The following is a 23,794-nucleotide window of genomic DNA, read 5'->3' on the forward strand; positions in this document are numbered from 1 at the left end:
GGCCAAATTGAGCCAATGGCCACCAGTTCGCAACCTCTGTTTTTTTGTTTTTGTTTTTAGATTTTACTTATTTATTCATGAGAGACACACACACACACAGAGGCAGAAACAGAGGCAGAGAGAAGCAGGCTCCACGTGGGGAGCCCGATGTAGGACTCGATCCCAGGACTGCGGGATCACGCCCTGAGCCAAAGGCAGATGCTCAACCACTGAGCTACCCAGGCATCCTCACAACCTCTGGTTTTAACGGTCACATAGAACCACAGGCCTATCATAAAACTGTAATTGAAATGGATGTTTCTAAGCAATGTAGAAATATATTCTAAGCTGGAGCTCTAAGAAGGTCAGTTGTATTTCCAGCTGATGTGATTCTTCATAAGCAATAGAGAAATATAGAATTAAGAGAGCAATTCTCTATGGTTAGTAATTTATTCTAAAGGTATTGTAGTACAGAGCAGCTTCAAGGAGGAGAGAATCACATTCACAGTGAGTATGAACAGATGAAGAGAGAAGCCCGAAGCAGACAATTTTGTCAGAATGCATTTTGCCTTGTGTGCTGATGCCACAGGGGGCCACCGTAGCTCCAGAGCTGCTTTGGCTGCGGGGGCTTCACCCTCTTGAAGCTGGGTCTGCGGTGTCACCTCTCTTGCAGTTGTGCCCTTTGCCAGAATCTCACCACCATCAGTTATAGAAGCTAACATCCAAATGGCCATTATCTTGCACCAGACACTCTGGTAAATGCCATGTATGTCAGTAACACCTCCATCCTCCCAACAACTGCTAGGAAAAACTCTTTGTCATCTTCATTTTACAGATTTCATATAGCTCATAAATAACAGAGCCAGGAGTCACCAGGCAGCATGATCCCAGGGCCCCCAGTTCATAATTCCTACCTTCTCTGGGACCTCTTGGTTGTTAAGAGGTCTGTCTCTCTTGTGACAGAGAATTCACTACCACTAAGGATCTTCTGCAACATTTGAAGTCCTTACCCATTTGTGTACTTCTCTTATGTGTCTTCCTCTTCGGCCCTGGGACTTGTCAATCTGTCACTTACTAGATAGTCAATTTAGTAAATTGCATGGCCTTTCTGAGCCTCAGTTTCCCCATCAATAAAATGGGGACAGGAGGGAGATGGCTGGATCAGATTCCTCAGGGCTCTATCCACTGTAAATGTTCTGGGATTCCACAATGCTCAGGGAATACCAATGATTTCAAGGCCACATGCATACCCATCAATCAGCATGTCATTGAAGGTCTTGGCTCTGGCACTGCCCTGCTCACCAGTCCCCGCTCCAAACCCAGAAGTTTTTATTTATTTACTGCAAGTGTGCATCTCTAGGAGTCCTGCCTAACCCTCCCTCCTCTGAAGGCCCCACAAACTCTCCTTCCCTCCTCCAGAGGCTTTCATCTTGATGCCTCTCCTGCCTTCTCCAGGCCATGCTTCTCTCTTCCCATTCTGAAGACTGTTCACATTAATCCCAGATGTGTACAGAATCCAGATATGCAGCCCTTTACAGGGGCCAGAGCACTGCGGGGTGCGAGTTTTCTTATGGAGAGACTCACAGCCACTTGCCCACATCAGGACCATCATGTCCACTATCCAGATGAAGAAATTAAAAAATCAGAAATAGCAGGATTTGTCCAACTTTGCTCCATAGCCCAGGCCAGAACTGGAGTGGAAACCTAGCTCCTGACCACAGGCTGGAGCTCCCTTGGGAGCCCTCACTGGCCATGTAGGCATTAACCCTTTCACGCTGGGGCACTGCATGTCTCCAGTGGGTCCAACCCCCTTGTTCTCGGGTCCAGGGTGTGACAAGTGGTGAAGAGCATGGGTGCTGGCACCTGTCCTGCATAGGTTGGGCATGTTTGAAGCCTCAGCTTCCTCACGTATGAGATGAGGTGGGGATTAAGTGAGATAACACAGGTATAGGTAGCCCCTGCTTTTCAAAAGTTCACATTTAACCACTTTGCTTTTATGAAAGACCTATGGGAATACCTGTTTTCAGTAACTGAAAGAAATTCTGAGAGGATTTTCACTTTCGAGATTCAAAGGAGCAAAGCAAAAATAGTGCTGAGTATCTTGCGGGCAAGCTGTTATCGATGCAGCGGGGACCCAAAGCAGTGTGATTGGTCCCCCACAAGCATCTCAGCATCCAGCTGTCACCGTTTTGGACTGGGTCTGTGAGCATCTGTGCTTTATCTCAATTTATTTTGGGCATCCTTAGCAAGATGTGTCCTAAGGTACCAGAAAAGCCTAAGAGGGGTTATTTTTGGGAACTCTCAAACATTTTCCTATATAAATTAAAGGTAACTGCTTCTTCCTTTACATCGTTTTGGCTCATGAAAGATTTCATAGGAACGTTCTACTTTCCGAGGGTGGTGTGTGTGTGTGTGTGTGTGTGTGTGTGTGGGATGGGACCTGTAAAGCATTTATTTAGCACAGGGTCTGGGAAATAATAAGCGCTCAATAAATGTTAGCTATCATGTCCGTCCCCGTCCCATCTCCGGGGGCCTAACTCAAATAACTAGAAATGAAAACCAGGAACTGACCATGGGGGCCACAGCCCACCTGGCTACCTGGTGCATCAGGAAGAGGGGCTCTCAGGGCTTGCCAGCTTCAGACCTGTGTAGGTCCCCTTGGACCTCCACGGTGTCTCCTCTCACCCCCAAATCTTGCTCCCCTGTGCGTGCTGGTAGCCGAATGAAAAGCCTCCATTTGAGGGCTTAGCCAGTGCCAGGCCCTGTGCTAAGCTCTATACACGAGGGATAGTCACACGGGCCCGGGGTGGCTTCTGGAGGCTGAGCCCGGTTCCCCTTTTCCACATCGTGGCAGAGCCTGGAGTGGCGGCTCACCTGGGACTGTGCCCCTTCGCTCCCCCTTTATGGGCATTTCCTACCACCAGGCACTACATTAGCCAGATAACAAAACAAATACTACATTCTCACCCTCCTGAAACGTGCATTCCCCGGGGCAGGGGGTGGAGGAGGCTCGCAAGTTATAGAGAGGAAAACTTTGGAAATATTCGATACGTTTAGATGTTTTATTAGGATTATTCTTTGCGGGGCAGCCCCGGTGGCCCAGCGGCTTAGCGCCGCCTTCAGCCCAGGGCGTGATCCTGGAGACCAGGGATCGAGTCCCACGTCGGGCTCCCTGCATGGAGCCTGCTTCTCCCTCTGCCTCTGTCTCTCATGAATAAATAAATGAAATCTTAAAAAAAAAAAAAAAAGGAATATTCTTTGCTGCATGTGTTTATATGGAAGACGTTTATACCACCCCCCTCCCTCTCCAAAACGGGCTCCCGCTTGCGGGCATCGCCGTGCGCCTGGGCTTGGCGCATCAGGCAGGAGCCCGGGAGCCCCGTCCCGCTGTGCGACCCCGGGCGTTCGCTGCGTCTCCCCGTCTCCAGCCTCAGTTTCCTGCTCCGTCGCGCCAGGACAGCGCCGCGACCGCCAGCTCCCGGGCTGCTGGAAGGATCCCATTGGCTGGTGCACGGAGAGCGCTCGGCCCGCGGGGCAGCCCCGACCCGACCGACGCCCGGCTCCCGCTCCCCCGGGGAAGGTTACGTAAGGCCGGCGGGGGTGGCGGCCGCGGCCCGGAGCGCGCCGTCGGGAAAGGGGCGTGGGGACCCCCGGGGCGTGAGCGCGGCGGAGTCGGGTTTCAGAGCGCGGGTGACTCAGGGGAGCCGCGAGGCCGCCCGCCCCGCTGCCCAGCGCCGCCTTTGTTCGCTGCAGGAAGGGCGAGCCGGGCGCACGGGGCCTTGGGGGCGCGCGGGGCTGCGGGATGGCGCCAAGGTAGGACCCGCTCCCCCGCGCCCCGGGCCCGCGGCCCCGCGCCCGCCTCACCTCTGCCCCCGCCACCTCTTGCAGGAGGGACGCGCGCTCCTGGCGCCTGCTGTGGCTGCTCTCGGTCTCCGCGCTTCTCCCCGCGCCCACCCGGACCCGCTCGGCGACAGGTAAGCGCCCGGCCCTCGGGCACCGCCGCCCCGCGCCCCGCGCCCCCCGCCCCGCGCCCCCCGCCCCCCGGGGCAGCCGGGCTCGGCGGCGGGCGTGCCTGCCTGCGCTCCTCATTCCTGGACATAAAAGGGAGTCCTCGCCGCGCCGGGCGGTGCAGGGGGTGCGAGGGGCGAGCCCGAGGCCGCGGCACCGGGCAGCGGGGCGCGCCCTCGGGGCACCGTGGAGCGGGGCGCGGCGGGCCGTGCACACAGGTGCGGGAGCGTGACCACAGCGGGGACACCCGGGGGCCTGTGCCGCGCAAGAAATAACGGGACTGAACGAACCTCGATGCTGCCTCGCTTAGCTCCAGGTTACCTGCGGGAGTCCCCGTCCGCCCTCGCAGTGGCGCCCTGGGTGACGAGAAGAGCTCGGGGCGGGGAGCCAGGGGACCCGGTCCCTCCTGTTCCCCGAGCCTCACTTTCCCCCCCCAGCACCCAGAGGTGGGTGGATGACTGACGGCTACAGTCGGAGTTAAAACACCTTTCGGTTAAGGGGTGTGTTCAGGCTGCTTGAATTGTTGGCTGAGTTAGGTGACCCAACTCAGGGCAGGGAATTTCACCTCTCTGTGCCTCAGTTTCTTCATCCAAAAAAAAGGGGGGGGGGGAATAATTAGACCACCTTTCCTGGGGGATGCCGTGAAGATTACAAGAGATATTAGAAATATCCAATGTTTCCACGCTGCGGCCCATGCAGGCACAAAGTAAGTGGTAGAATTTCTGGGTGGATCTTTGCAGTCGCCGCGTTAGCAAGCAGTGCAGGCAGTTTGACAGCAGAGGACACTGAGGAGGAGAGACGCTTCAGAAGTGGCCTGTCCAAAAGGCGGGATCTGGGCTCCCATCCTTCCTCCCTCAGTCCTTTCCCCTTACCATTTTGCACAACTCTCTTGTCCCAGCAGTAGCCTCCCTCTTCTTTTGGTTTTAGAAAATCAGTACATAGCCTCAATAGAATAAGTGTGTGTGAGAAGGGGTAACAGCCTCTCTGTCCTTTTGAAGGAAACGGACTATTGAGGGTGGCCCAGGTTAACTCTTTGTGTGCCAGAGGAAGCCCGGGACAGCCTGGATCATTGTAACCTTGGGAGCAAGACCCAAACTGGCAGCGGCCACTTTTCCTGCCAGAGCCTCCGGCCTGGCATTTCTTGCAGATCAAAGGGCAGCTGGAGCACATATTGGCTGCTCAGCACCGTGGTCCATGTGGAAATGCTGCAGTTTGGCATGTGATATAGGGTATTGCCAGCTCAGTGGCAGAGGGCAGCTTCGTGTTTCCCGGTCTTTTGTGAATTTTGCTGCAACCCCCACCTCCAAAAGGAAGAAGATTCTGGGGAAAGAGACTTTGGTGTTTCTTTCTCCTCTTGTGTTTGAAGGCTGGACTCCTCGATGTCAAGTCAGTTGTTAGAAACAACACAGAGGATGTCCTGTTCCCATCCATAACGTAAAAGGGGAGTGCCAGGAAACCCTCAGAAGCTGAAAAGGGCAAAGAAAGGGCCATTTGCAACTGATGGGTATTCAGCGTCGCTCTGGGCCTCTGCAGAGACTTCCTAGACGTGTGAAACGTCCTCCTGCAAACCAGATTTTTGCGGGCAGTTTAATCATGCTCACGCTTATAAACAAATCACTTTCTACATTCAGGCAGAGGTGTGAGCAGGTCCAGGTTACATTTATCCAGTCCTCAAAATTGCTCCCGGAGGCAGGCACTGGAGCTGTTTATGTCTCTGTGCTTCAGTAAGGAAACCACTTCCCAAAGTCTCCAGGCTTCCCAGGCCCTGAGGGTTTCTTGGCCCACCCTGTTTAAAGAGACCCTTGTCCATGGGACCCTGTCCCCCACGCGGATCCTCGTGCCCCTGATGCATCATGGCCCAGCTAGTAAAGTTACAGTGTCATTGGAATACCTGCTATGCAGTTATAAGGAGGTTGTTTTGGAGCCGGGAAAAGTGGCTTCACAAGTAATTTGTTCCTGCTAAGAAAATCCTTATATGTGCAAATATTTACTTTTCTTTCAACTGTTTTACTGTGAAATATAACATCCATTCAGAAAAGTGCACACAGAAAGTACAGCCCAATGGTTTATCACGGAGCAAACACCCCTATAACCCAGGTAGAGAAATAGGCTAGCCCCAGAAGCTCTCTTGTGTGTCCCTTGGATGCGATCATGCCCTCCCTACCCTCAGAGGTAACCATCACCTTGGCTTTTATGTTAACTTCTTCCTTACTTTTTAGGAATAACTTTAGTACTTAAGCGTTCATCCTCAAATTCTACAGTTTCATTTGACTTGCGTTTGAACTTTATACATGGCGTCTTTCACTGAATATTAAGTTTTGAGATTCATTTATGCTGTTGCATGTGGGCTGTAGCGAATCCATCTTTGCTGCTGTATAGTTTTCCACTGTATTGATGTGCTATACCTTATCTATTTTTCTCCAACAACATTTGAGTCATTTCCATTTTGGCAGACATAGCAGAGTGTTTCTGCATGTTCTCGTACATGTGCATGTGTTCTGGTAGATTCTACATCTAGGGGTGGAGTGCTGGGATACAGGGTGCACAGATCCTCCAACTGAACACACAGTGCCAGCCCAGCCTACTCTATGGTTGTACTGAGGTGCACGGTCATCAGCGTGGCATAAGAGCCCCCATTTCTTCAAATCCCCACCAGCACTCGGTCTTGTCACTGGACTGAACTTCAGTCCTTCTAATGAGTACATAGTAGAATTTAACTATAGTCTTAATATATTTTCCTATTATTTTTGTCAAAGATTTTATTTATTTATTTCAGAGAGAGAGAGAGGGAGAGAGAGAACAAGTAGGCAGAGCAGCAAGCAGAGAGAGAGAGAAGCAGACTCCTCACTGATAGGGAGCTGGTTGCGGGGGTTGATCCCAGGACCCTGGGATCATGACCTGAGCTGAAGGCAGACACTTAACTGAACCACCCAGGTGCCCCTATTTTCCTGATTATTAAGTTGATTACCTTTTCAAATATTTATTGGACATCTGGTAGTTATCCCGGTTGACTTTTTTTTTTAATGAGTTTTTTTTTTTTTTTAGCTTTTATTTATTTATTTGAGAGAGAGAGAGAGAGAGAGAGTGTGTGTGTCAGAGGGAGAAGCAGGCTCCATGCAGGGAGCCTGATGTGGGACTTGATCCCAGAACTCCAGGATCATGCCCTGGGCTGAAGACAGGTGCTAAACCGCTGAGCTACCCAGGGATCCCCACTTTTTTTTTTTTTTTTTTACCGAGGTGAAACCCACATAACCTAGAGCTAGCCACTTCCATGTGTATAATTCGGTGGCAGTTCATACATTCATGCTGTGGTACAGCCGTCTCCTCTGTTGAGTTCCAAAACATCTTCATCACTCTAAAGAGTGAAAAGCCTTATTCCCATTAAGTGGTCACTCTCCATTACTCCCATGCTCACCCCACCAGCTCCTGGCAGCCGCTAAATGGCCCTGCATCTCTGTGGATTTGCCTATTCTGACTGTTCCATAAAATGGCATCATATACCCTGTACCTTTTGTGTCTGGCTTCTTTCACGTAGCATGATGTTTTAGAGGGACTCCATGTGTGCCAGGACTTCATTCTTTTTTTATGGCTGAATATTTCACTGCATGGATATACCATAATTCGTCTATCCATTTTTCCATTGATGGGGACACTGGGGTTGTTTCCTCCTCTTAGCTCTCATGAACAGTGCTGCTGTGAACATTTGTGTATAAGAATTTGAGTCCTTGTTTTACTTATTTTGGGTATAAACCCAGTGGAACAGCTGGGTCATGTGGTCATTTCATGTGTAGGTTTTATAGAAACTCCCAAACTCTTTTCCACAGTGGCTGTACCATTCCACATCCCCATCAGCAGGGTACAAAGGCTCTGATTGTTCCACATCCTTGTCAACACTTCTGACTTTCCATTTTTAAAATTATAGTTATCTTAGTGGGTGTGAAGTGGTCTCTCCTTGTTATGTTGATTTGCATTTCCCTAATGACTAATGCCGTTGAGCATCTTTTCACATGCTTCTTGGCCATTTGCAGATCTTCTTTGAGGCAAATCTGAGCACTAAGCAGAGCCAGTTTGAGTTTTTCCTCTAACCATTTCACTCTTCTTGCTCATGGCTGTCTGATGTGCTTTCCTGAAGGAGAGAGAAGTGGCGAGGAGTCACACCTTAGATTTTCTCTCTCTAGCCTCTGGCCTTTCCTGTGTCCTGGCCTTAGTGAGCTACTGTTGCTCACATATCATTGGAGGTTGTGATGAAGATAAATGATTGTAATATTTTATTATTTTTTATTTTTTAAAAAGATTTTATTTATTTATTCATGAGAAGCGAAGAGAGAGAGGCAGGGACATCGGCAGAGGGAGAACCAGGCTCCCTGTGGGGAGCCTGATGCAGGACTTGATCCCAGGATCATGACCTGAGCCAAAGGCAGACGCTCAACCACTGAGCCACCCAGGTGCCCCTGTAGTGTTTTAATTACTGGGTAAACTTTTTGGTTTTGTATAAAGTAGGGAATGCCTGTGGTCGCATCATGTGTTGCCTGTGTGTTTTACAGCAGAGTGCAGGCTGACAATTCCTGGCACACTGAACCACTCACAGCTCTCAGTGTACCGTAGGGATTTTGTAGTTCCTTTGACTTTGCGCAAGATGTGAACTCATCTCCCTGTCTAGAGTACACTTCCTTGCCTTTCTGTTTCTTTTTGAGGACTAGTGCTACTTACCAGCCTAAATGGCACCCTGGCAGGACCACTTTGAGGGTGTGGGTCATGCCTCATTTGTCCAGAAGTTGGCCACTAGGACTTCAGCTGTTTTGTCATTATTGTGACAATAATGCTGCTGGGACCATCTCTGACAAAAGGCCTTTGTTTTCCTTTTGGATTATTGTTATTTGGACTAGATTACCTCACACAGACTTGCCCATCAAGGGACAGAAGTACTTGGATAGATCTTATGTATTTAGATGGATCTCTCTTAGATACAAATTTAATCATTCTCCTTCCTATTTTAATTGCTCTCACTGGGTTCTTGCTGTACTTAAGCAGAAGCATGCCCCTTATCGACTTGGGCTCACACCAAATCACTGGTAGCTTGTGGAGTAAGATATGGGATGACTCACCCTGTGCCTCCGCATAGGCGGGTCGCTCTTTGAGAATACCTTTCTCCTTGTCCACCTGGCAACCCACTATTCATCCTTTAAGCATTCTCTCTGGGAAGCCCTCCTCCGCCAGGCATGTTGGGTGTCATTCTTTTGGGCTGACTGTCTATCAACCCATCCTTCAGTCACAGGCCTTCTCAGACTGGATTGTGACCAGTGATGATTTCCCTGCCTTCCCTACCACACGGGAAGCTCCAAGAGACAGGGACTGGGCCTTTCCAACTCTGAATCCCAGAACCTATCCCAGGGCCTGGCCGTGTGGGCACTCAGTAAACTCTGTCAATGAATCAAAGAGGGAATGAATGGGTAGGTCCAGCTTGTGGTCTGGAGAGAATGTGCCAATTTACCATGTCAATGGTAATTGTAATTCGTCTCTGTTCTTCCACAGCTCTGCCAACCGTGGGGTGACCATGGCTGAGTAATGAGGGTACATTATGGAACTCTTAGGTTTTTTTCCTTCAGTAACTTTAATAACTAGTTAGGAATTTATGCCAATGTTATTTTGTTCTTTATATTTTTTCATTATATGTAATTGCAGAAACAATTTATTGTCTAGCTTATCCCCTCTCATCTTATTAGTGATGGCCTATATTTTGTCAAAAGCTGTACATTTATCTTCTCTCTGCTAGTTAAATATTGAGTTTTTTTCAAGGTTTTTTTTGAATGTCTACAGCTTGACCTACTTAAAAAGGACCATAAATTAGGTTAATTACATAGATTACATAGCATGTAATCTAAAGCCATGTTTTTTCAAAGTGGTACCTAGGATTCCCCAAAATACTAATTAAGATGTGAGTGATTTACCCATCATTGTGTTGCTTCTGGTTATCGTATAAATTATTTTTCTTTAATGATACAAAATCTCTACTATTGGTCCCTTCTTGTGCCTATGTGTATGCATGTTTTTAAAAATCTCACATGGGGGCAGCCCGGGTCGCTCAGCGGTTTAGCGCTGCCTTCAGCCCAGGATGTGATCCTGGAGTCCTGGGATCGAGTCCCACATCGGGCTCCCTGCGTGGAGCCTGCTTCTCCCTCTGCCTGTGTCTCTGCCTCTCTTTCTCTCTGTGTGTCTCATGGATAAATAAATAAAATCTTAAAAAAAATCTCACGTGGTCTTGATAATCATTGCATTGTAATATGTTCCAAAATCTGGTAAGGAAAGTCACTCCTGTCTTGTTTATTAGGCCATATACTTTTTTCTTATGATATGATTGGGTGCTGGGGATGTTGGCATGCTGGTGGGTGAGTGAGGGTTATCAAAAGAGAGGAAACCTTACAATAAGATTCAGTTGAAGACACTAATGTGCAATAAGAAGAATGGATGAGCAAATAAGGTTTCAAATTCAGAGCAGAAGATTATGGGTCTTGCACTATTGCTGTTGACACAGAGCCCAGGGGAGCAGAGATGCATCAGAAGTGTTGGAAGGAGCAAGTTTGTTGACTAAACCACCTTCCTCTGCTCTGCCTCAACTCAAGAGAGTAAAAGTCTAGGGTTGAGCAGAACCTGGGAGAAGGTCCAGACCTGTTATTGGGTAAGCTTTAATGAGGGAGACATGAGACTGAGGTCACCTAATGAGCACATCCCACCTCTTATCTCCATCAGAACTCAACCCAATTCAATTCAACTCAACCCAATGCAACCCAACCCAGCCCAACCCAATTTTATCCAATCCAGTTCATTTTGTACTTGTTGCATGGCATGGATGACTTGAAGGATTGGAAAGGGAAGAAAACTATTTTGAGGGTCCTGGTATCTCCCTTAAATGAGCAGGACCCCTGTCTGCAAGTATTGAGAGAGCCCCTTCCTGGGTTTGGGGCAACGTGGCTAGAGTCTGATTTAAAGGGAGCAGCCTTGCCTTAAGCATCTCTAGGAGTCACCCTTCCGTCACTGAGGGACTTAAATGGGGCCCAGCTTCAAAGCCCTCTCTTTTAAGGGCTTTTTCAACTAGTCTCTCCATAAAGTGAACATCTGTTGAAGTCTTTGAAAAACTGTCTGCCAGCCCAGGTGGCTCAGTGGTTTAGCACCCCCTTCATCCCAGAGTGTGATCCTGGAGGCCTGGGATTGAGTCCCACATCGGGCTCCCTGCATGGAAGCCTGCTTCTCCCTCTGCCTGTGTCTGTTCCTCTCTCTCTCTCTCTCTCTCTCTCTCTCTCTCTCTCTGTCCCTCATGAATAAATAAATAAAATCCTAAAACAAAATAAAAAAAACTGTCTGCCCTATTCCGTATTCTAGCTACAATATAGATGTATAAATTTATAGATATATAGATTTCTATCTTCTTCCCATATTTCCTGACTGTCTGCTCTCACTGAGGCCCTCTGAGGTGGGTGGTGGGTGACTAAGAAGATGCATTGGATTGAGTACCCATCCTAGAGGGACAGTGCCCATCCTAGAGGGACTCACAGTTCAGTAGTTGAGACCAGTGTGCAGCGGCTGGTTTAAATGCTAGGGAGCTTATCCTGTGTGTCCTAATGCAGGTGCAAGCAAACCTTGGCACTACCAAAGTAGGGATGTCTATTTCCACCAGAAGATGGGGGAGGCAGGGGGAGGGAAGCAGGCTTTGAAGGAGGAGATTTATTTTGTTCAATTGCATTTAAAAATTGATAGTAAAAATAACAGTTATTGTAAAAATCTAGGGGGAGAAGGAGTTTACAAATGCCACATATTATCTCCAGACTCAGAGATAAATGCTGTTGACATTTGTGGACATTTTTCAAAGTTATTTGCCTAAATATGCACATGCATTATAAAAAGAATAGATCATTCTGTACAGTGTTTTGTTGCTTGGCATTTTTTTCCTTAATAATCATCTAAACACTTCCTCTGGAACACTAAAATATTGTTCCCTAACATCCTTTGTAACGAAAGTAGTGTTTCGTTGTATGTACATCCCTTAATTAGACTAGTCCCCTTTTATGCCTTTAGACGGTGTCTGGTTGTTTGCTAGCATAAACACTATCGTGATGACCCTAGTCTTGTAGCTCTGTATTTGACCTTTTCTGTAGTTATCTCCTAGCACAAATTCCTGAAGCACAATGTTGGCTCTAGTGCATGCCCATTTTTTAAAGCTTCTCTAGTGATTTCTACTCCCTGCAGCAGCATACAAGAACTAGCTCACCCCACCCTTATCCACTGCTGCTCTTTCTCTAATCCAAAGGGAAAAAGTGAACAGCAGGTATAGGGACAGTGCTGCATGACTGTCCCATATTGTCCTTAGCTGAATGGAGTCGTGAATCCTTCCTCCTTTTTCCCTTCCCGCTTCATTCATTTATTCATTTTGCACATGCCTTGTAAGGGCTGAAGAAGAGGATCTTTCAGGAAATTGGAGTTCCAGAGGTCAGGTCATAAGGACCTTGGTGGTTCTCAACCGTGGCTGCACCTTAGAGTCACTTGGGGATTCGGAATGAACCTGATGCCCAGCCTTCTCCACTTCCAAAACGCTGAGCTCATCCGGGGTGAGGTCTAGCCATTGGCAAGTTTTAAAAGCTCCTGGTGTGGTCCTACGGTGCAGCCAGGGAAGAGAACACCTGGTGCAGCCCAAAGGCCTCCTTTCAGATGTGGCGATCCCAAGTCCCATAGAGGAAAGTACCTGCCCATGGTTGCAACAGAGAAGAGGGGCAGACCAGGCACTGGATCCCAGAGGGAGCTTCAGGGAGTAGAGTTTAGACAATGAGCTCTGGGAGCCTGGGTTTTGGGTTCAGATCTCAGCTCTGCTACTTCCCTCTGAGTGACCTCTCTTTTCCTTATCCTTTCCTGTAAATTGGGCCAGTGGTTCCTACTATGAAAGGTAAGAAAGTAAGCATTGGGCCTATAATTAGTGACTTCCTTCCTTCCCTGCTCCCACATCACTGCTGGTTCCCCGAGGGCAGGAACCCTTTTTTATTTATCCATGTTTCCTCAGCATCTGACATGGCACCAAGCGGACACAATGAGTATTTGAATACATTAATGAATGCATCATTCAAAGCCTGAGACTGTGGAGATCTAAGTGAAAACCCAGCATTATGAACCCTTGACCATAGCAAAGCTTGTGTGTGCCTCCAGCCCTGCTGGAAAACCACCCGCAGCCATCTGCTGCAATGGATGGTGCAGGGACCAGAGTGAGGGGGAGAGCAGGGACTGGATATAACAGATATGGTGGGGATAGAATGAATACATGTCACAAAAGGAAAATGAAGGTATGCTTTTTGGGTGCTGGTAAGTTAGAACCATTGAATAGAAATCCAGAGAGCCCAAAAGCTGGCGGACAAACTGAACTGAACCTAAATGCAATTTTTACAGCATCACACACAGAGCTCCATCTGAAGTTGGGTCAGCCAGCTGCTTCTTCCCTCCCAGCCGTACATCTTACTGGCTGGCTTCTTCCAACTTTATTTTCAGCACATAGGTCTGCCTCCTTCCACCCTTCAATGCATCCCCCAACTGCGGCTAACAGTAGTCTTCTAGCTTCTTGCCACTCAGAAGTGCTTTGCAGACCAGCAGCATCAGCAGCACCTGGGGACTTAGGTAAAAATCATCATATCATCTCCAGTCCCACCCATAGACCCAGTAAATCAGAATCTGCCTTTTAACAAGATTCCTGGTGATTCGTGTCCACAGTACAGTTTGAGCATCACTATAAAACCAGCTCTGATCATGTCACCCCTGCTTAGAATCCTTTCTCATCTTCTCATGCTAACCACCCATGGTAGGTGGTCATGGCCCTCCGAAGGCTTCCTCATCTTAATCTCCAGCACCTGTGAATATGTCAGGTCACACGGTGTAGGAGAACTAAGGTAGTAGATGGAATTCAGGTTGTTAATCAGCTGACCTTAAAAGAGGGTGAGGATCCTGGATTACCCAGGTGGGTCCAACATAATCACAAGGGTCCTGCAGAGTAGAAGCAGTGGCAGGAGAGGAGATCATGCGACATGGGAAGATCTTGACTGGCCTTCTTTGCTGGTGTTGAAGACGCAGGAAGGGACCATGAGCCAAGGAACACAGGTGGCCTCTAGAAGCTGGGAAAGGCAAGAAATGGATTTTCCCTTAAATCTTCCGGAAAGAAGCACAGTCTGTTGATACCTTTTTATCCACACAAGACCTGTATTGTACTTCTAACCTGCAGAACTATGAGATTATAAGTTTTTTAAAAATATTTTATTTATTTATTTATGAGAGACAGAGAGAGGCAGAGACACAGGCAGAGGGAGAAGCCGGCTCCCTGCGGGGAGCCTGATGCAGACTCAATCCCAGGACCCTGGGATCACACTCCGAGCCAAAGGCAGCTACTCAATCACTGAGCCATCCAGGTGTCCCAAGCTTTTTTCTTTTTTTTTTCTTAGTATAAGTTACTGAGTTTGTGGTGATTTGTTACAGCAGTCATAGACAATGATGACAACACTTCTTAGCATGGCAGTTGAGACCCTTGACATCCCACTAATGTGCTATTTTGGCCTTGTCTCCCAGAATCTCCCTCCTCACTGTCTGATCTCAAACAGCACAGCCTCCAAAGTGGTTGGAGTCTGGGGGAGGGCCACCTCAAGAGTCGAAACTGGGAACATTCTCCCCTAGATCCTCAGCACCTAGCACCATGCCTGGCCCCTGGCAGGTACTCCGGCAACGCTCGTGAAGTGAATCACCTGGTACATTCAGGTTACCATCTACCGTGGAGGGGCTCCCCTGTCTTCAGGAGGCAAAGACGGCGATGATGTGGGGAGGCATGCTGCCCACAGGCTCAGCTTTGAGGGTTCCCTGTTCTTTTGTCTTGGACAGATCTCTTTTTGGGCCTCAGCTTCCTATCTGAGAAGTGAAGGGGTTGGACCAGGTGAACTTTAAAAGCACTGTTAGCATGAACATTCTAGCATGGCTGAGTTCAGTTTGGCCAAACGTTGTGGCACTTGGGGGAAACGGTTGAACTCAGCAGCTCTCATCCCTGTTCATCTGGTTGCTAGGCACATGCCTCACTATATCCCAGTCCACAAGTCAGGATGCAGAAACTGTGCCCGACAACTGTGTATTTGGCGCAAAACAGAGACCACAGCTGCCCTCTCCCCCTGTCTAGTTAAAATGCCAAATCACTCACTCTCCCACAGAAAGAAAAAATGAGGGAGGGGGCAGAGAAACTATTTCTCACTGCAGAGTTTTTCCATGTGACACATTTTCTAATTTTACTTCAGATTTAACTGTCTAGAGTAGATGATTCCACGTCAGAATCTCCCCCCTCTTCTTCTAGAATGTAAACTTCCAGTTTAAGAAATGGAATGTTTTTGCTTGTTTCATATTTGCAAGTATGGGCTGATACCAAATTATAGCTGAATGTCTTCGTCCTCTCCGCTGGGGGAAGTTCTCTGAAATGCATAGCACTAACCTGGTGGGTGGACTCCTCAATTCTGAGCCTGGTTGTGGGAGCTTGGCCAAGTCACTTCCACTCTGGGACTCAGATACTTACAGAGCAAGGACTGGAGAAGGCTGGTTCCCCATGGAGACCGTGTGGCCGGACTGGAAGAAGTGGTTGGTGGGCCCCATTGCTGAGAGTAGTTCTGTTTGAGACTCCATTGGTATTGTGTGCACCTGACCTTCCATCTGGACCAGCCGCTCTGTGTTGCTGATCCAGTGCATGAAGCGGCTGAGACATTGTTAGCACCTGGAAAAAATTCTCAGCTTTGTTTGAAAGAAATTGAGCTTACCCTTGCAATGCCTGTGGCATCCAATGTCCCGCTTCCCTCCCTCTGCCCACCCCCGGCCCCTTGGGGTTAGGCCTGTGTCCTGGCCTCCAGTGGATTGTTGTAGCAGCTCCCTGGCCAGTGGGACCTCTGTGTCTCCATTCCCAAGAACGCCCTGCAGGCAGAGTGACTTGTTGAAACACAGGTCCCATCATGTTAGGCCCCCTCCTGAACCCCTTACATGCTTTCCATTACACCTTCAATTCCACTTTTCTTGGGCTGGGACTCAAGGCTGCTTGTCCCCTTCCCTCCCACCTCCTGCCTTGGCTCCAGCCCCCCTGAACTACTCGCTGGTCTCTGAACTTTGAAGTATGTTCCCTTCACCCAGCCTTTGCTTGTGCCTTCCTGCAGGTTGGAATTCTCTCCGTGCCCTGCTAAAGTCCTCATTTGCCTTTTCTCCTTCATAGACTTATTATTCAAATTGGGCCTTTTTTTAAAAAGATTTATTTATTTATGAGAGAAAGAGAGAGAGAGAGAGAGAGAGGCAGAGACATAGGCAGAGAGAGAAGCAGGCTCCTCACAGGGAGCCGGATGCAGGGCTGGATCCCAGGACCCCCAGGATCATGCCCTGAGCCAAAGGCAGACGCCCAGCCGCTGAGCCACCCAGGTGCCCGTGAAATTGGGCCTTTGTAGCGTGGTGGTGAAGTGCTGGGGCTGTGGGATCATACAGAGCTGGTTCAGTTCTAGGCTTTGCACGTACTGGCTGGTGATTTTGGATGGTTTACTAATCCTCTTATAGCCTCAGTTTCTTCATTTGTAGAGTGGGAGATAATAATAGTAACCATCCATCGTAGAGTTGTCATGCTAAGGTCAGGAGCTCATGCCCCCACGGCTCTTAGCGTAGCACTCGTATCTGCCTCATTCCATCAGGGCTCAGGATTTGTGTGCCGGCCCGTCTTGCCAAGGATGAGGAGGGCTGAGACAAGGTCATTCATCTTTGGAATCATTGACCTTCTAGTAGAGGGAACCTAAGAAGCCATACTCTGTTGTGGGAAAAGTGAAATATAGCTAAGCAAGGACTTTGCAAGGGTGGATAGGTGGGTGGGATAGAATTAATCCTAAGGTTTCTGGCCTCAATAGACTTGGCCATCCTGCCTGTCATACCTGGTAGGTTTTTCTTTTTTCTTTCCTTTTCTTTTTTTTAGAGAGGGAGGGTGTGGGAACAAAGAGACAGCGAGGAAATCCCAAGCAGTTCCATGCCCAGCGCAGAGCCCAATGCAGGGCTCAGTCCCACAACACTGAGATCGTGACCTGAGTCAAAAGTAAGAGTCAGACCCTTAACCAACTGAGCCACCCAGGTGCCCCAGGTTTTTCATTTGTTCATTTGTTCACTCACTATTACCGAATAAAGAATTCATTGAGCTCTGGCTTTGTACAAGGCAATGTGGTATGTGCTGGGCATCAAATGATGAACAAGAGAGGCATGGTTCCCACCCCTCAGGGAGTCTACAATCTAGGGGGGACATAGACACTAAATAAATAATTGTACAAAAACCCCTAAATATTTGTAAATGGCAAACAAATGTCATGAAGAAGTACAGGGAGCTATGAAAGCACAGACCTGGGCATTCTGATCAGCACTAGGGTGTCGGGAGAGTCTCCATGAGGAGTGACATTTAGGGTGAGAAGTGAGGGGTGAATCTATTTATCTGTGGGGTTGGTGGGTTTGAAGGGGAATGGAATCTTCCAGGTCAAGGGATCAGAATGAAGAGAGGGTAGAAAGAGCAGCCTGTGTGCAGCCTGAGCGTGGTGCGGGAGGGGAGGCTGTGAGGAATCTCAGGTCGAAAGCAGACCCTCCATCCAGGAGCTGCTTTCCCAAGCCTGGCCCGTAGGTGAGCCTCTTGGCTTCCTTCTGTGTGTGGATGCCTTGAAGAGCTCACAGCCTAGGATCCATGGACTGGGTGCCTCCAGGTCCTGCCTCCTTCCCTGCTTGTGCCTCTACTTGCAGAGGGTGAATTGCTTCAGGGAGGAGGTACAGTGCATTTAAGAGACTTGCAGCGAAATGATAGGGGAGCAGGGTTGAGTGAGAGCCACCCAGAGCCTCAGCCACCCAGAGCCTGTTACAGCCGCCTCATCAGGAGGCCGTGAATGTCACATGGGGAAAGGATTCTAAGAATTGCCCTCTGCACTTAGACTCCAGTTAGTCTTGGCTTTGAAAAGCTTCTTCCTGTCTGTGAAATGAACCCCTTCATTTCGGGCCCATCCAGAGCCAATGTTCTTCTTTTGATTTTTGTCTCTCTCTGGATCCCTGTATTCAGAATGTGCATCCATGAACACGACGCAGAGTTCTCTCGCCAGGGAACAGAAACAAGATCTTGTGGTAAAATAACTCTGGTGGGAAGCTTTTAGATGTGTTTGCACAGGAAAGCAACTTCTTTAGAGATGGTGGGATGTGGCTGATGCATTACCTCCTCCTGTCTGGGCCATTTCTTTAGAGACCTTCTCAGATTGGCTGTGCTCATGGCTCATGGCTCGTGACTGTGGCATGCAAAGTCACATTGTTTATTTCCTGCATCCATTTTACCCAGAGGTTGGTAACTTGGGGTGGGGAGTCTAGTAATAATTGGGGAATAATTTAGAACATTTAAAAAAAGATTTTATTCATTTATTTGACAGAGAGAGAGAGAGAGAGCAGGAGCGGGGGGAGCGGGAGGCAGAGGGAGAGGGAGGATGAAGCTCCCCGCAGAGCAGTGAGCCCAGTGCAGGGCTCCATCCCAGGACCTGGGGATCATGACCTGAGCAGAAGGCAGATGCTTAACCAACAGAGCCACCCAGGCGCCCCGATTTGGAGTATTTTATACTAAAAGGAACAGCACACATATATTATGGAGTGGAGTGCAAAAGTTGAGTTCTTTTAGAGTTAAAACCAGAAGGCTTTAATTAAGTTTCTAAGCTCTGGGGAGCTCTTTGTCTAGACCCAGATCCTCAGGCATAGCATCCCCTCTCCCTGATGGTAGGAAGCTTAAGTGGAGATGATGTTATATATAGATTTGAGGTCCCCAACTTGTGGGGGAGGTTCAGAATTATTGCAGTGGGTGCCAAACCTAGTTTTGTATAAACATTTGCTCCATCTGCAGATATCTAGCATGCGTGTGTGCAGAAGGGGTTATTACCCTTTATTTTGGTGTTGACAAGATGAAGATCACTGCCTTCCAAAGCTCTTGTACTAGAACTGTTAGTTCCATGAGGGAAGGAACTTGTCTGTCTGTCACTGCTGGATCCCCAGCACCCAGAATAGTGCCTGCCAAGACAGCAGGTGCCCAGTGAATGCTGATTGAATGAATAGATGTGTGTGTGTGTGTGTGTGTGTGTGTGTGTGTGTGTTCATGGCGACAAGAAACTTTCCCCTTTCCATCTGCATTTACCTTTCTAGGAATGAGTGTGTGGGGCAGCATTAGCATGGGAAGGTTGGGTGGAATTCGAGAAATGCTGCTCATGCATATGCATCCGGGAGACTGGCCAGTCCCACTCAAGGTCCCAGATTCTAAGAACTGCCCTTTGGAGGCAGCCTCCTACCCAGTGTGGTCTGTGCCACATAGTGGCTCCCATGGGAGAGAAGGCACAGTTCACCGTTCTTGCACCTTGGAGAGCTGGGCTCCTGGGTCCCTCTGAAAGGGCCTGAAGGTCCCCCAAACACCTTGCCTCCATCAAAACCCCCTGGGAACCTGGAGGACCCAGAACAGGTGGGGCTTTCAGGATCATCTATTCTAGTTCTAAATTACAGACGGAAGGATGAGAGTCACACAGCTGGAATACAGAAGGCCTGGATCTGGGTCTTCTGATGTCCAGGTGGAGCATTGCACCGCCCTGAAATTCCCAAGCGCGCCTGACTGCAGATGTGTGGTCAGTGTCTGTCCCATCCCCAGGGACGTAGGAGGAGAGCCAGGGGCAGGAATTCACATAAGCTGAGGTCCCTTTTGTATGTGGCAGCGTGTGGTTAAAGCTGAGCTTTGGAAACATCAGATGGACTTCAAATCCCAATTCTGACTTTTCTGAGCTATGTGCCTTGGGCAGATGGCTCAGAAGAAGTGGTGGTCTTGTTGCCTGGATTGGGGTGGGGCTGGGTAGAGGTCCCACCTCCGCCTCCTCCGGAGCTGTGTGAGGCCTTCAGCAAGTAATGCTAGGGGAGTGCTCAGAGAGAGCGGGAGGCAGCAGGCCTTCTGCGGATGGGAGCTTTCCTCTACGCCTCATGCTGCTGCACAGAAGCATCTCTGGCCTCAACCCTAGAGATTCTGACTAAGGGGGCAGCCAGGCATCAGCGTTCTAACCCCCCACCCCCACCCCAGTGGTGGTTCTGCCCGGGATGAGGAGCTCAGTTCTAGACCACACAGACATGAAGACTGGTAAATCTCCAAGACTGGCAGTCCCAGGCAGCTGGTGGTTGGTGCTTGATAGTATTTATGAGTGAGTGAATGAATGAATGGATGAATGAGTGAATGAATGGACGGGCCAGGTGTGTGTTGCTCCTGACATGGCCCTATACCATCACCCTGAGAGCTAGGTATCGCAGTCTCTATGTCCAGACAAAAAAACCTAATGCTTGGGAATGTTAAAGAACTGGCCCAAGGTCATGGGCTTGTAAGTGGTGGAGCTAGGACTCGCACGCAGGTCTGTCTGGCACCGAATCCCACGTCCTTTCCCCTGCACCTGTGGGGTGATGCTGGGCCTCCTGGGATCCCCTCTGACGTTACCCACAGTTTCGGGTTTCCAGGTAGGGGCCTCTCCTGGGTACTCCTCTTGGAAGCTCTGACTCTCCCTCCTGTCACTCTGGAGGTGTGCCGCCCTCCCTCCAGCGAACATGTGCAGACCATCGAGCTGTACTTTCATCTCGACTGAACAAGAGTCAGCCTGTTGCAAATTATGACTCAGGTCACCATCTGTTCCAGCTGTTCGCTGAAACTCAGATCCCACCGCGGAGCCAAATGGGCTCTGGCGTCCAGCAGAGAGCAGGTCTCTGCACAGCGGAGCAGGACAGTGTGTAGGAAGAGGCAGTGTGTTTGGTAACAGCTGGAGGACAGTTTCTTAGGTGGTTTGTATCTGCCTGCACATCACTGTACATGCAATGGACCGCAGGCCCCCACTGCAGGCATGAGTGCAGTCATTCCCACATTGGGCCCCTACTGTATGCCAAGCACTGGCCGAGGCGCTTCCCACATCACACCTTCTTTAGGCTTTGGTGGGAGAGTGGCCTGGAGTGTAGACAGCTGTGGGCACATGCCATGCCGTGGGCGTGGGGGTGACTCCCATCGTCAGTCTGGGCCCTGATTTTCTCATCTTGGGGACACTGAACTGGTGTTTCCTGAGGTCCACTCTGGCTCTGAAGGTCTCCACCGGCCTTGGTGTGTGTAGGGAGATTTCATGGTGCCTGCTGAAGCTGTGAGCTCATTCCGCCGGCTGCTTCTCTGCCCTGGCTGAGTTCACACAAACTTGTCTGTTGGGACGCCCTGGGCTGTTCCCAGGGCAGCTTGATTTTGCCCAGGGTGTAACATGCCAAGTGCCCTGAGAGGCTGCAGGAAAGTATGTCTCCTGCTGTTGCCAAACTACCGCCTTCGCCCCACATTCCAATTCACCAATTCCACCCTCTCCTTGGCAAGCAAAGGAAGGGGGCCCGGCTGCCAGGGGAAGCAGCTTAGGATGAGGTAGTGATGCCTCCTAAAATGGTCAGCTGTGGCTTTCCTCAGAAACCTACTGAGGCTCCTGTGGCCTGTTGGATTCATTTTTTATCCCCTTGACTTGACAGTCAAGCCTTTCTGCAATCTAGCTCCTGTCTCCCACATGAAAAGGTGGTAAGAGTAGAAAGAGCTAGGGGAGGACCTCAGGTGACCCACATGCAAGTCCCATGTGGTCATCCATCCGCTCACCAGCTCTGTGGCCTTCATCTGCAAAATGAGACAGCAGTGGTCCCCACCTTATCAAATTGTCCTGAGATTAAGTGAGCTAATGCATGTCACTTTAACATTTCTGTATTTCCCTGGATTTATATGCTTTCCTTTCTGCTGTAATGCTGGAGTTTAAGGGTCCCTTGCTCCCCCAGAACCACTCACACGCTTCTTGTTTTCCTTACAGCCTGTGCCCTGCTCCCTCCACCATATTCACCTGTGCAAAGCCTTCCAGTTCAGGCCGCCTGTAGCGGGGCTCTGTGTTGGAGTTTTGTCCCTCTACTAGGCTGAGAGCTACTCGGGGACCAGATACTGCATCCTCGCAACTTCCCAGAGTCCAGCCCAGAGCCAAATTTGGACAAGGTTAGCCCCTGGACACTGGTTGTAGGCAAGCCCGGAACCCTTGACTGAGACCAGGATAGCGTGAAAGGAAAGATCTTTCCAGGATCCATTCTCCCTTTGTGGTTATGAAGCAGGAGAGCTAGGTTCTTGTCTTACAGAGTTGAAGAATAAATCTTGCAGACAAAGGAGAGTGAGTAAAGCAATAGAGTTTTATTAAGCAAGGTTACAGAAAAAGTTCTCAGGAGTGAGAGGGGTCCCGGCAGGGTTGCCACGGAGGACCTTTAGGGTTGATCTTTTATTGAAAGCTAAGGAGGAACTTAAATCCTTTTAACATGTTTATTGATAACACCAGAGTAAGGACCAGTGATAACACCTTTAACGGCTTACTTTCTTTTTAGGGTCTGGTAATTCTTTATTGGTCAAAAGTAGCTGTTATAACAAGACCTTACCTCTGACACCTAGGACAGGATGGTCTGGTTTGTCCCCCTATCTCTGGTTTCCTTACACCTCTACATTTTTGGGATTTTAGTAAGCCTGATCCTGTAGCCCCCTACTATCTCTCCCTACCTAACCCTACCTTACCCTACTTCATTGGGGCTGGAATAATGTAAATTATGGCTGAACTGAGGCCTATAGATAGCAACTCTTTAAGGTATTTTACCGACCAGTTGTCACCCATGCCAAAAATTTCAGGAAATACCTGAGGATATGCCTCACTTAGAGAAAGGCTTAGAAAGCTCCAGAATTGTTGTCTTGCAAGCCCCTCCCACCCAGTGCCTTACTTTCTGGGTGGGAGTGGGAGTGGGGGTGGGGGATACAGCCAGGATTAGGAATCTTTCCTTACTTCCCCCAGGACCTGGAAGTCTGTTCCATCCCATCCCATCTCACTTGTCCAGTGGCCCCAGTTCATGTCTGATAGCCAGACAGGTTATAGGCAGTTTCCCTGAGGCCTCCAGCCAAACTTCAAGACCCTACCAGCATGTAAAGCAGAAGGGGAGGTGTGTGTTGCTCACATCCTCCACCCAGACCCTCAGTTCAGGAAGGGGGGAGGGTGGAGGCGGCTGGAATTTAGTCTGAAGTCTGAGAGGCCAGTGTGTTTAAGGGAGGCACTCCCAACTCAGTCAGTGGGTGAGAGCCAAGAGCAGAGATTTTGCAGAAGATTGGTCATTCAAAGCCCTCTTGCTTAAGGGTCAGCCAAAAGGATGGAAGACTGCAGCCCTCACAAAAGTTAACATCAGGCCTTTGTGATATTATAATAATAATAATATTCTATTATCTCTCAACAGTGGAGAGCAGATGAGAACTAAGCTAGTAGGTGCCTATTGAGCTAACAGTGCTGGTGGGATTACTATGGCAACAGCTGGCATTCATTAGAATTCTTTTGATTGATGACGATAAATATGAGATGTTAGGGCAAGCCTGCAATCACTCTTGTCCAAAATCTGTTGAGCTCATTCATTCACTCACTTGTGCATTATGTGTCCGTCCATCCATCCATCCATCCATCCATCCATCCATCCATCCATCCATGTTTAGGCCGGGTCCCATGCTAGGAGGGTGGGTGAAGTTGGAAGATACAGAAATGAAACCAGAACATGATATCTCTACCCTGAAGGGCTCACAGGCAGTGGGAGACATAGGCAAGTAAACAGATAATAACAGAATAGTGAGAAATCTGAGCTTCCTGGGAAACTCACACAGGGAGGATTTCTTGGCAAGATGAGGTGACTCATTTGTAGG

At 49.1% G+C, this 23,794-nt stretch overlaps 1 protein-coding gene and 1 long non-coding RNA gene across 4 annotated transcripts in view; one reads left to right on the top strand and one right to left on the bottom strand.

Annotated features, from left to right (window-relative positions):
- Window positions 1–3,012: 3,012 nt before the first annotated feature.
- LOC140641747 (uncharacterized) lies at window positions 3,013–4,412 on the bottom strand. The gene is made up of 2 exons (XR_012038346.1): window positions 4,278–4,412; window positions 3,013–3,208 (listed from the first exon to the last, which is right to left on the bottom strand). It is a non-coding gene; the product is annotated as an uncharacterized lncRNA (long non-coding RNA).
- COL15A1 (collagen type XV alpha 1 chain) overlaps window positions 3,240–23,794 on the top strand; it is a 105,062-nt gene continuing 84,507 nt past the window's right edge. For 2 of the 3 annotated variants that reach the window (XM_072842078.1, XM_072842079.1), the window contains exons 1-2: window positions 3,240–3,559; window positions 3,868–3,953. In XM_072842078.1, coding sequence (XP_072698179.1) covers window positions 3,255–3,559; window positions 3,868–3,953 — 391 coding nt within the window. In that variant the 5' untranslated portion in view covers window positions 3,240–3,254. Of the gene's footprint in view, window positions 3,560–3,652; window positions 3,793–3,867; window positions 3,954–23,794 lie in introns of those variants that run through there. The other variant, XM_072842080.1, reaches the window with a different exon arrangement.

Source organism: Canis lupus, chromosome 10, assembly GCF_048164855.1.
Source record: "Canis lupus baileyi chromosome 10, mCanLup2.hap1, whole genome shotgun sequence".
Classification (NCBI taxonomy): Eukaryota; Metazoa; Chordata; class Mammalia; order Carnivora; family Canidae; genus Canis; species Canis lupus.